The 14,020-nt window shown below is 41.9% G+C and overlaps 1 protein-coding gene across 1 annotated transcript; it reads right to left on the bottom strand.

Annotated features, from left to right (window-relative positions):
* Positions 1–653: 653 nt before the first annotated feature.
* On the bottom strand, positions 654–8,058 carry LOC146579528 (neoverrucotoxin subunit alpha-like). Its single transcript, XM_085267973.1, has 3 exons — positions 7,931–8,058; positions 1,313–1,359; positions 654–1,186 (listed from the first exon to the last, which is right to left on the bottom strand). Exons 1-3 carry the CDS (start codon positions 8,056–8,058, stop codon positions 654–656), a joined length of 708 nt encoding a protein of 235 aa, XP_085124099.1.
* Positions 8,059–14,020: the final 5,962 nt, after the last annotated feature.

The following is a 14,020-nucleotide window of genomic DNA, read 5'->3' on the forward strand; positions in this document are numbered from 1 at the left end:
GGGCCTCAACTCTCAAGGTCTTTTCTATCTTCTATCTTCATCTCACAGTTCTTTTTAAATACAAATCGTTGAGGGTTACCAGATTAAAATTGCCCTAATGAAAATGAAGGGACTCAAATACAGTACTCAGAAACTTACAACAGTTTATTGAACTTTAATACCGAGAAAAGATCACCAAATGATTGACTACAGGCAGGAATAACGGTTTTACTAAAGGTCTTCAGGAACCTGTGAGCTCTTTTGAATTCTAAGTGAGGGTCAGATATTTATCTCGACAATTAGAAAATGAAGTTTCTCACTTGCTTACAAGAACTATTGAGATATCTACCTAATCTTCAGATATGCTCAGAACTAATACAGAAGTAATGACTTGTAAATTTTAATCATAAATGAAACAATAACAATAAAGATGTACTGCAGGTCAGGAGGTGGTTTGTACACAAAACAAACAGTGCCAGATATCAGAGTGACTTTAAAGAACTGAAGAGGAAGAAGTTTACAAGGAATCATTTAGAAGAGTTTCAAACATCAACTGATTGAATCCATGAATCTGAAAACGTGTTTCTAAGTGAAAGAGACAGACATGTACAGACTGAACTATCTGTTCAACAGTCAGAGTGTTTCTCTAACAGGAGGACACTCTTTACACCAACTCAGCACAGGGACACTGAGGAATCAGGATAACAGACTGCAAATCCAGGATAAAGAGTTTGAGTGAAAGTGGTGTTGAGGGTGTGGAGGTGGATCAGAGTGTCAGAGGAGACTCTGTAGAAGGACAGAGTGCCAGCAGGACAGTCCACATACACTGCTGCTCTGTTAGAGACAGAGGAGGAGGAGGAGGAGATGGATCCTTTCATGTTATTCTGCCTGACAAATTGTGGACCATCACCAGAGCAGTTCAGACTCCAGGACACATGATTGTATCCAAACACACAGTCATAACTGTCTCCTTTCCTTCTGATTTCTCTGTAACTCACTGTTATATCAACCCTTCCTTTCCACTCGATCTCCCAGTAACAGCGACCAGTCAGACCATTTCTACACAGCAGCTGAGGCCAAACATCAAATCTGTCTGGATGATCAGGATATGACTGAACCTCCTTCACATGTGTCACCTTCCTGTTGTTGTCAGACAGTTTAAGATCTGTGTGTACTGTGTTTGTGTCGATTGTGAGTTGACAGGAATCTGATGGAGAGAACAAACACAATCCAGCTGCAGTTATTGATCCATCATGTGTTCATTGATTGACACTTTGATGATGGTTGAATGTGTGCTGCTTTGTTTAATGAATCACATTAAAAACACACTTACACTTCCTCAAACCTGGTCTCAACCATCGGACTCCAGCAGGCTCCACCCTGAAAGGAAGAGGGGGATAAGACCAGCACAGTCTCTTTCAGCATGCAAACAAGGACGTAACATGGCTCTCATACACGGACTGTTAGACACTGATAAAGGAACAGTCCAACATTTTCACAAATACATTTCAATCCATACGTGGATCAAACTGCTGATGATTTGGACTGATCCTGGATCTGTCAGTACCACTGACACTAAATTTAATGAAATGTGACTCATTGGGTGAATGCCGTAGGCATCCAATCTATTGAGTTCCTGTTTCTTTTTAAACTTTATTCTTCTAACTTATTAGTGTGGATGCTGATTAAGCATCAGCTTGGCTCATCATTTATTGTGGACTTGATGAAGTAACTTTTTTTAAAAGAGAAAGATTTGAGCAAAAATTGGGAAATAATTGTAACTTAAAGTTGAAATTAAACAGGTTTATTGTCAAATTTAGCAAAGTTATATAACGAAAAGAGAAGGAGCTGGTAAGTCCTTTCCATACAAATGGGTGGCGGCAACCCCGGCGTGTGTGTGTGTCTTTGTATCTTTGTGCTCATTGTGTTTATTGCTCTATACCCTGGGTTTATCTTGCAGTTCTGTGTTCTCATGCTGTTTACATTACTCTGTTTCAAGAACTCTAGGGGATTTTTTTGGGTGGTTGGATTTTAATTGGATCTAAATAGCTGAATATATAAATCACTGGCTAGATAACGTTCATTATATTGATCTTAAAATTGCAAGTTATTCAATTAAATTTTTTTGTATAGCACTTTTCACAGGATAAAAACGCCAAAGTGCTTCACAGCAATATAAAACAGAAATACATAAAATACATCAAAAATCAAACATACAGCACAAATCTAATTAAAAGCCAATCTAAATAAATGAGACTAAAGCTGCTTTTTAAAAGAATAAATACAATCAAGGTAACGTAATGATGGAGGGAGAGCATTCCACAACCTGGGGTTCAAGGTTCAAGGTTCTTTATTTGTCACATGCATAGTTATACAAGTATAACACAGAGTGAAATGTAGCCTGACACGCTCCTCGACATGTGCAAAAATTTGTGGGGGGGGGGGGGGTGTAGAGGAAGAACATTATATATATATATATACATACATATAGTATATACACTGGGTGAATGTGCAGTAGTAGCAGCAAGCAGGTGAATTCTGTACATTAATATGAATAGACATCTGACTATTTTACAGGATAGACAATATAAACATATTTAAAATTAAAGGAATTGAAATGTACATTGTGCCTTGGTTTAGAGTGTCTGGAAGAGAGTCCTGTCTCAATGGGCCTGGGGGCCACCGCTCTAAAAGATTTATCACCTCTGGTCTTATAACATGTTAGTGGGACTACCAACAGCCTTTGATTAGATGATCTCATGCTGTGAGAGGGAGCGTGGGGCTCTAAAAGATCAGAAATGTAGGCAAGGGCATCACAATTCAAAGCTTTAAAAGTCAGTACCAAGATTTTAAAATGAATTCTAAAATGTACCTGAAGCCTGTGTAATGAATGTAACGCTGGTGTAATGTGCTCTCTTTTTTGTGTCTTAGTTAAAAGCCTTGCAGCAGCATTCTGGGCTAACTGGAGACGGTCAAGATTCCTTTTGCTCAAACAAAGAAAAAGACTGTTACAATAATCTATGCAGGATCAAACAAAAGCATGAATAACCATTTCTAACTCAGATTTAGACACCAAAGTTTGTGGTTTGGAGATGTTTCTTAGCTGAAAAAGGCAATTCTAATTAACTGGTGAGTGTGTTGTTCTAGGGACATGGCAGAATCAAATATCACACCAAGGTACCTGAGGCTCAGGTGAACAGATGAGCCAAGAGAACCAAGATGCTGTTTGATTAGAGATATCTGGCTGTCGGGGGCAATAATTAATGTTTCTGACTTCTCAGAGTTCAACTGTAAGTAGTTGTCACCAACCCACTGTTCAATGGAAGCTAAAGATTTAATTAAAGAGGACAGTTTATTGACTTCCATCGGCTTAAAAGAGCAATAGAGCTGAATATCATCAGCATAGAAGTGATAAGACACCTCAGGGAACTGCCTAATTGTAAGTCCTTGAGGTAACATGTAGAGGAGAAAAAGGATAGGACCCAGAACTGAACCCTGCGGTATCCCACATATCAGATCCTTAGAATGTGACATAAACTGATTTGCAAAAACACTAAAAGATCTGTTGGAGAGGTACGACTGAAACCACTTCAAAGCCAGACTACGTCCCGGAGCCTGTTAATCAGGATGGTATGGTCAATGGTGTCAAAGGCAGATGCCAAGTCCAACAAAACCATGACTGTGAATGCTCCAGAGTCAGATGACATCATAATATCACTAGAGACTTTAAGTAATGTGGTTTCTCTTGAGTGACCTTTTGTCATAAATTTCATGTTTTTCTAAAAAAGTGGTAAATTGATCTGTAACTACTTTTTCCAGAATTTTCGACAATAATGGAAGCTTAGAGATAGGCCTATAATTCTTAAGCTGAGTTGGATCCAAACTGCTCTTTTTTAATATGGGCTCAACAACAGCATGCTTACAGAACCTAGAGACGACGCCTGTTAAAAGAGACGCATTACATATCTCTACAATAGATGGGCCAATGGCAGAGAGAGCATTTTTAAACAGCCCAGCAGGTAGAATGTCATTTTAACCACTTTTACGTGGTCTTGGTTTTGTCTTGGTCTCGACGGACTTTTGTCTTGGTCTTGTCTTGGTCTTGACAGACTTTGGTCTCGGTCTTGGTCTCGGTCTTGCTCTGTCAGATCGACATAGTGTTCGGGGGGGATTTGGAGTCAACCATCGGCGGAGCGGGGGAATGGCTTAAGACCGGGTCATTTTTTTCAGAAGCCCAGGGTCTTTTGGAGTGTGATTTGTTTCATAGTTAGATGCCTGACTGACAACTGTATAAAACAAAAACTACACACAATATTCCAAGCACATAGCGCACCGTTGTAAATTCCCCCTAATTTTGGTATGATCCGAGCTCAGGCACTGGGCGATTGAGCACAGCACTTATGCATGTGAGCGAGGGGAGAGAAGCTGCTGCCTGCAAGTTTGCTGCAGACAGAGGAGAGCTTAAGTTTGACCAGGAACCAAAGCAAATCATTCGTACTGTACAAATAATGTAAATATGATGGTGTATCACAAAAGATTGATATCAAACTGATCACTTGACCCATATTACGTTACTTGCTCTTCGAGTGAATCAACAAATGGCGAAATGAAAAGCCAAACAACAACAATGCTGTTTTTTTAGAGAGTCTTAGCTTACATGTGTGTTTATTTCATATTTTCAGTTGTTACCCTCCACGGCTAAACAAAGCACTCTAAATCGGCTTCAGTTATGTACTGATGAACACAACAATGGACATAAGGAACTTCTTTCAAAGAAAAATCTCAGGTAGATGTTATTTTATATATGATGCTTTGTATGTTGTTCAGTATATTTCTATGCAAAACAAGAGGAATTTCAATACACAGCAGTATATTCACAGTTGAAACCGGATGTTTACATACACTTTAGGGAGAAAACATAAAAACATTTTTCACTGTTAAATATGAATTTAGAGTAAACTTGTTTTGTTTTAGATAAATAAATATTGAAATATCTTTTCAATTAGTTAAATGTCAGAATAAAGCGAGAGAGAGCTGTCTATTTTGTATCACTTTCATCAAATTTAGGAGTACATGTATACTAAGTTTATTGTTAATTAATGAGAAAACTCCAGACCATTCCATTCTGAGCTTAAGAAGGTTCTGATTGGTTGGTAGAGTCCATGTGAGTAAATTGGTGGCACACCTGTGGATGCATATAAGGCACCCCCAAAACACAGAGCCTGTTTCTTTGACATGGGAAAATCAAGAGATATCAACCAAAACACCAGGAAAAGAACTTTGGACCTCCATAAGTGTGGCTCAATTTTGAATACAATTTGGTGCCATTTCAATTAAGAAATACAGATGATTTACGTCTGTTTTTACGATTTTACTCTTAAATTTAACAAATGTGTTTTTTATATTTATCAAACTAAAAAAATAAACATTTAGTCTGATTTGATGTTCCAATTAAAAAAGTGTTTGTGTTTTTAGCTGAAGAGTATGTAAATATCTGGTTACAACTGTATATTTGATGATGTTGGTGTTTGGTTTGATTGTCAGCACAGAAAGAGAGAGAGGAACGAGAGGGAGATGGAGAGGAGAATGAGGACAGAACAGAGATGGAACAAGAGCCAGGTGAGACACACATGTTAGTCAAATGGTTGTTTCCCAAAACTCAGAACATGTATCTAGTACCTAGTGTTTCTTTTTAGATACCATTTGTTACTTTTCAAATTCTATATTTATTAAGTTATGCAGGCTTGTTTGCACAACAAGGGTAAATAATTATATAAACTTTCCTGAATCTAAATAGTGTACTTTGGTAGAATTAAAAAATGAGTTTAGTGCAGGTCTATGGTGATTTTTAGTGCAACTATCATGTAGTTTTGATTCTGGTTCTGTTTTGGTTAAGTCCTAAGTAGTCCTGATTTTGAACTGTTGTAGTCCTGTTTTAATTCTGGATCAGTTCTGGGTCTTGTTGAATTGGGCTTTAGTCCCTGTGTCTTGATACAGCCCCGACTTTGTTCTGCCTTGCTGCTTAATTAAAAAACTAGTTTAAGGTATCCTGCATATGTGATATATATAAACAGAGAGGGTGATGAACACGACAGTCAAGTGGAGCGTGCGTCTGTCCTCTCAGTAAGTGAGTGAGACAGTAGACAGCGGTGAGGAGGGCTGTGCGAAAGCAAAAACACATAAATATGCCTGACACTCGTAAATGAAGCAGCATCTGGCTGCAGTTTAAAGACTTTTTTGTCTTGGTCTTGGTCTCATCTCGACTTGGTCTCGGTCGTGGTCTCGTCTCGACTTGGTCTTGGTCTTGGTCTCGGTTTAGGTGGTCTTGACTACAAGTCTAGTCATTGGGTTAAACACTGACAGTAAATGACGGGGAGGTGGCCCAGAGGCACAAACAGATGGTATTGAAGAACCAATGCTCATACGGACATTATAAACAATAGAATTTATGGAGTCAAACAGTACCTTGGAATTTCTCTGCTTGATGAGATTAACTGAGAAAAATATCGTGATTTGGCTGTTTTTATAGTTTCATGTACAGAAACCCAAGGTTCCCTAAGGTGGAGCCTGTGAACTTCGAGTTTAGTTGATTTCCAAAGGCATTCTACTTTTCTACAGAGTCTTTTGACCTTCCTTACGTCATCATTTATCCATGGATGAGCTCTTTTTGAGGCAGCAATGACAGATTTCATAGGTGCCACTGAATTTAAAATCTCCAAGCAGTGATTGTTAAAACACTGTGTAGCAACATCAGCATCAGTGCAGCCACTGATCACATGAGGGTCCAACAAATTAGAAAACTTCAAAGCAACGTCCTGATTTATGAACCGCTTATGGAACATGAGATTAGAGGTTGGTGTGTACAGAGGGAAGCTAAGATTAAAAGTAACACAGGAATGGTCACTCATTTGTATGTCCTTAATCCAGACATTAGTTATGTCTAAGCCAAGAGAAAACACAAGGTCCAAGGTGTGGCCTTTAACAGGGTGGGTCCAGAGACATGCTGAATAAAATTAAAAGAGTCTGTAATGGATAGAAAGTCACAGGCCATGCTACAGCTAAGATCATCCACATGCAGTTTGAAATCCCCAATCATTAAGATCTTCTCCAGTTTAATAATGGAAGATAAAAAGTCTGTAAAATCTTGAATAAAAACACCAGCAGGGCCTGGAGGGCAGTAAATTAAAACACAATAAAATATATCTGATAAGAAGTTGTGACTCAAAGGAAGGGAAAATCTCAGAGTCCATAACCCTGCAAGAAAAATTATCTTGGTGAACGGTGACTGTTAGATTTGTATTGTTGATTGTCATTTATGCTTAGAAATATTTACTTATATATGCTTAGAGTTTTGTAATTAGTTGTAGATTGGTAGAGGTTTTGATCCTTGATAGTCTGCAAACTTTGTGTGTATTAGACAGCACTTTGGGAGCATGAGAGGTCATACCGTGTCTTATTATTTTATGGTAGGATTAACGTAGTTGCGTCTGTTCTAGTCTAAGTGCTCTTTGTTTAGATGAACTGCAGGACTTCCTCACCGTGTTATCTAGGATGAACCATCTAGGGTGAGGGGGAGGCTACCCTCTTCCTGACCAAGGATGTTTGACCCTTTGATCAGCACCACACACACACACACACACACACACACACGCACACACACACACACACACACACACACACACACACACACACACACACACACAGGCAAGGTACTCTTTGTGTGTATGTAGACGTCATATGTTAATGAACTTATGCATATTCATGTAGCCTCAATAAAAGAACAGTGGTACGGGAGAACGGACGAGAGCAACTGGGGTCAAGCGAAGGAACGGTGCCTGTCCGGTTCTCTCCCGTGCACGAGAAACATGAAGAAGCTTGCCTACTTGTGTCTTGCTTTGCAGTGTAATTATATTGCCTTCAAAGTTCCAGCGGATGGGTTCAAGCTACAAACCTATCAGTGACCAGACCACCACCACGACGGTCCAAACGCGGAGTCCCGATGAAGCGACAGCCGACCAGGCAGAGCTCATTAAGGTGGATACATTCATTCTCCGGCTGCCAAGATTCCATGAGAAACATGAAGTCCAGACTATTACTGCTAAAAAAAAGTCATTCAGTACAAATGATTTATTGGCTGTAGAGCGAGCGTTTAGGAGAGCGATCTGAAGCAGAGGTGACAGTCTGACGTCATCAACAGCTGACTGATGGGGAATTGACAGCAGACACCTGGAATGAGGACGTAGTCTCCCGGTACCCCTAGCTGTGGAACTGTGGTCTTGTAGAATACCAGGCTAAGGTGAAAAAAATTCCGCATTTCCAGAATTGACGCCGATCGAGGTAATCATTCTGTTTGCCCGTGGCGAAAACCCGGGTAGGTGATAACCGATCGGCATTATCAGCGTCCTGGAGGGGAACCAGTACCAGATACCGGAGATGTTCTCTAACATGGAGCGGAAGAAATCCTCTCTGTCGGGTCCATTTCCTTTTAGCCCGGACACCAGACCTACCAACCCTTCTAGACGATCTCCTTACCATTTGTTCTTGCTCCTGGGATTCTGCTTGGAGCGAAGAACAGGTACAGGTAGTCGGGAGAGGGAGGAGGGCAGACAAATGGAGGAGGGAAAGCCTTGTGGTAGCTCTACCAGCTGTCAAAAGTTTTTTCCATACATAGTTTGATACTCAACAATATATGTGAACTGTAGATCCGAGTAGCAAATAAACCTTCATAATATACAACAGATGAGATGACAAGATAAAAAACAATATACTGAAGCAGTTGACAAACACACTCAGCAGCAACAGCAGCCAAGCTGAACACAAGCGCCATGTTCATCAACCAAATCCTTGCAGTTATCATTATTGTCAGTCAAGAATACAGTGGGGCAAAAAAGTATTTAGTCAGCCACCGATTGTGCAAGTTCCCCCACCTAAAATGATGACAGAGGTCAGTAATTTGCACCAGAGGTACACTTCAACTGTGAGAGACAGAATGTGAAAAAAAAATCCATGAATCCACATGGTAGGATTTGTAAAGAATTTATTCGTAAATCAGGGTGGAAAATAAGTATTTGGTCAATAACAAAAATACAACTCAATACTTTGTAACATAACCTTTGTTGGCAATAACAGAGGTCAAACATTTACTATAGGTCTTTACCAAGTTTGCACACACAGTAGCTGGTATTTTGGCCCATTCCTCCATGCAGATCTTCTCGAGAGCAGTGATATTTTGGGGGCTGTCGCCGAGCAACATGGACTTTCAACTCCCGCCACAGATTTTCTATGGGGTTGAGGTCTGGAGACTGGCTAGGCCACTCCAGGACTTTCAAATGTTTCTTACGGAGCCACTCCTTTGTTGCCCGGTGTGTTTTGGATCATTGTCATGTTGGAAGACCCAGCCTCGTTTCATCTTCAAAGTTCTCACTGATGGAAGGAGGTTTTGGCTCAAAATCTCATGATACATGGCCCCATTCATTCTGTCCTTAACACGGATCAGTCGTCCTGTCCCCTTGGCAGAAAAACAGCCCCATAGCATGATGTTTCCACCCCCATGCTTCACAGTAGGTATGATGTTCTTGGGATGCAACTCAGTATTCTTCTTCCTCCAAACACGACGAGTTGAGTTTATACCAAAAAGTTCTACTTTGGTTTCATCTGACCACATGACATTCTCCCAATCCTCTGCTGTATCATCCATGTGCTCTCTGGCAAACTTCAGACGGGCCTGGACATGCACTGGCTTCAGCAGCGGAACACGTCTGGCACTGCGGGATTTGATTCCCTGCCGTTGTAGTGTGGTACTGATGGTGACCTTTGTTACTTTGGTCCCAGCTCTCTGCAGGTCATTCACCAGGTCCCCCCGTGTGGTTCTGGGATCTTTGCTCACCGTTCTCATGATCATTTTGACCCCACGGGATGAGATCTTGCGTGGAGCCCCAGATCGAGGGAGGTTATCAGTGGTCTTGTATGTCTTCCATTTTCTGATGATTGCTCCCACAGTTGATTTTTTCACACCAAGCTGCTTGCCTATTGTAGATTCACTCTTCCCAGTCTGGTGCAGGTCTACAGTACTTTTCCTGGTGTCCTTCGAAAGCTCTTTGGTCTTGGCCATGGCGGAGTTTGGAGTCTGACTGTTTGAGGCTGTGGACAGGTGTCTTTTATACAGATGATGAGTTCAAACAGGTGCCATTCATACAGGTAACGAGTGGGGGACAGAAAAGCTTCTTACAGAAGACGTTACAGGTCTGTGAGAGCCAGAGATTTTCCTTGTTTGAGGTGACCAAATACTTATTTTCCACCCTAATTTACGAATAAATTCTTTACAAATCCTACCATGTGAATTCATGGATTTTTTTTTCACATTCTGTCTCTCACAGTTGAAGTGTACCTCTGGCGCAAATTACTGACCTCTGTCATCATTTTAAGTGGGGGAACTTGCACAATCGGTGGCTGACTAAATACTTTTTTGCCCCACTGTATATAGCACTTTTCAAACCCTCAAAGACCCTTTACAATTCCACTATTCATTCACTCTCACATTCACACACTGGTGGGGGCAGCTACAGTTGTAGCCACAGCTGCCCTGCGGCAGACTGACAGAAGCGAGGCTGCCATATCGCGCCATCGGCGCCTCTGGCCAACACCAATAGGCAGTAGGTGAAGTGTCTTGCCCAAGGACACAACGACCAGGACAGAGAGAGCTGGCTCATCAGACAGACAAGCTCATCTTGTAACCTACTGGTTCGCTGGTCAGCACACCAGCTGACTAGCGAACCGGTTAACTAGCACACTGGTTAACTAGCAGACCAGCTAACTGCAGCCACAAGCTGAAGGACAATTAAATGGCTTTACTAGTCCCTAAGGACCCCAAAGCGCTTTACATATCCAGTCATCCACCCATTCACACACACATTCACACACTGGTGAATGTGTAGCCATAGCCACCCTGGGGCGCACTGACAGAGGCGAGGCTGCCGGACACTGGCGCCACCGGGCCCTCTGACCACCACTAACGGGTGAAGTGCCTTGCCCAAGGACACAACGACCGAGACTGTCCAAGCCGGGGCTTGAACCAGCAACCTTCCGATTACAAGGCGAACTCCCAACTCTTGAGCCACGATCGCCAATTAAATGTAGTGGAGATTTCAGGGATGACACTGGTGTGTCCGATTTAGTCTTTAACACTCCGGTCACTCCGGTGTGTCAGCCAGAATACCACTGAAGGCCAAATGATCCCAGCGTGTGGAATAAGGAGCTTAAGGTTCGGTTTGAGGCACTTTATTCTTTATTCTTGATTGATTCTTGTGGCTGTGTGGCTTGTGTGTGTGGGGTTTCTTACAAAAAGGAAGTACACAATACAAATACATGACATGCCTATGTTGGACTTGGTGTGGAAGCAGCTCCCAGTTTGAGTTCAGGAGACAGACACCCTCTCTACATTGAAGATCAGCTTCAAACTTTCCTTTTTGATAAAGCATATAGTTAGAGCTGGATCAGGTGACCCTGAACCATCCCTTAGTTATGCTGCCATAGAGATGGATAACAGACGGATTGTTGTTTTGTGTGTCTGCAGTCTGTCAGGCTGTCTGATCACACCGGAAGGCAGTACTTCTCTGGCCTCAGCCCTGAGCTCCAACCCCTCCCAGCTGAAAGAGCTGGACCTGAGATACAATTATCCAGGACACTCAGGAATGAAGCTGCTGTCGGCTCGACTGAAGGATCCAGGCCTGAGACTGGACACTCTCAGGTATGGAGAGTATGGCTGTATCCCAATTCAGGGTCTGCAGCCTTAAAGTACACAGCCTCAACGGTCCTGAAGGGCGGCGTACTCAAAGAGCGCTAAGGCCGGAAGTGTGAGGCTTGTGAAATGGGACGGTCTACCCTCCGTCGTGCTGCCCAGGTTGCCTAGCAACCATGATAGCTGGAAACACGTGTTTGACAGAAATGAAGGAGAACATATTTTGTTCATTTGTTTGTTTGTTTCTACACGAGCTTTGTGTGATTTAATCAGAATCAGAATCAGAAAGGGTTTTATTGCCAAATGTTGAGCGGGTTTACAACATTAGGAAATTGCTGCGGTGCTTCAGTGCAAACATACTGTTATAAATACTGTTATAAATTAAGCTTAAATAGACATGAAAATAAAAATGAGAATAAGAATTAAAAGTGCTAAGTAGATAGATAGATATATACATGATATATACATGAGTGCAGGTGGTGATCAGTGCCAAACATGGAATGATGCAGTGAACACAGCGTAGGGTCATGTGTTAGTGGTGGGAACAGTCATACGGTTATTGTTCATGTGTTCAACAGCAGAGGGGAAAAAACTGTTCTTATGGCGAGAGGTTCTGGTGCGAATGGACCGGAGCCTCCTGCCTGAGGGGAGCAGGTCAGACCGACTGTGTCCAGGGTGAGAAGAGTCAGCTGAGATCCGAGCTGCACGCCCCAGTGTCCTGGGGGTGTACAGGTCCTGCAGAGATGGGAGTCTGCAGCCAATCACCTTCTCAGCAGAGCGCACAACACGCTGCAGTCTCTGTTTGTCCCTGATAGTGGCTCCAGCGTACCACACGGTGACGGAGGAGGTGAGGATGGACTCGATGATTGCAGTGTAGAATTGCATCATTGTCCGTGTTGGCAGGTTGAATTTCTTCAGCTGCCTCAGGAAGTACATGCTCTGCTGGGCTTTCTTAATGACGGAGGTGATGGTGGGCTCCCACTTCAGGTCCTGGGTGATGGTGGTACCCAGGAAGCGGAATGAGTCCACAGAGGTGATGGGGGTGTCAGTCAGGATGATGGGGGGGAGTGGAGCTGTGTGCTTCCTGAAGTCCACAATAATAAGTATCTGGGGCTGAGACCACAGGACTGTAAAACATGATTGTTGGGCTTCATATCTGTACTGAACAGTCATTTAAGATTAGCTAGTAAATAACAATTAGTTAATGTTGTTCATGAGACTAAAGTCAGTGTAAATATGATATGGCCAATATTATCGTTATTATATTAATCATTATAAGTTATTACAGCAGTGAGTTTGAACTCTCAAATCAAATCACTTCTATTGTCACATCACATGTGCAGGTACACTGGTACAGCACATGTGAGTGAACTCTGTGTCAAACACTGAGCTTCAGTAAAGATTCAAGTTGCAGTTATTTATATGTCCTATCACCTTAAATCTTCACTCAAAGACACTCAAGTATCTTTGACAGTGTATATATAGATGTATTATATATAAGAGACAAATGTTGTTCCTTCAGTATGTTGGCATTACTAAATGTGGCTCAATGCTTACATATATGTGTAAAAAGAAAATGTACGAGCTGTGATAACTGTTTCTGATAGAATGAAGAGTAGACTGATATTGTCATGATCCTGGGTCTGTTGACCCAGCGTTTTGAGTTTTAGTTTATGTAAGCCCGTCAGGTTTCCTAAGTTCATTTGTTATCATGCCTAGGTGTTTCTAGTTCTTATTATTTCCCCCTCGTGTTTCCAACTATGTTAAATCTCCCCTGCTCTTCATGCGTTTCATGTCCGTGTCTTACGTTGTCAAGTTCGGGTTGTCATGTCTATGTCTCTTTATGTTTCCTGTTTTATTGTGAAGAGGTCTGGTGTTTCTGTGTTCATCGTGTTCAGTTTTACTCTCCCACGGTGACGTCATTATGTTCATGTGTGCCAGCTGTTTCCCCATGTGTTCCCACTTCCCTCATCATCCTGTGTGTATTTAGTCCGTGTGCTTTCAGTCATTTGTTGTCAGGTCGTCTGCTCATCCATGTCTCATCCCCAGGTACCCATGTCAGTTCACTATGGTTAAGGTTTTTCATGTTTTGTTATTAGTTCACCCAGTTTAGGTTATTGTTTAGTTTTCACCGATGCCCGATTATTTTTACCCTCATTGCTAGCCTCAATAAACTAGAGATGGACCGATCCGATATTACGTATCGGTATCGGTCCGATACTGACCTAAATTACTGGATCGGATATCGGAGAAAAATAAAAAATATAATCCGATCCATTAAATATCACGAAAGCACCTCACAAA

The sequence above is a fragment of the Mchenga conophoros genome, linkage group LG3 (genome assembly GCF_057382185.1).
Source record: "Mchenga conophoros isolate Kocher_MC1m ecotype Shallow Benthic linkage group LG3, M_conophoros_male_GT1.1, whole genome shotgun sequence".
Lineage (NCBI taxonomy): Eukaryota > Metazoa > Chordata > Actinopteri > Cichliformes > Cichlidae > Mchenga > Mchenga conophoros.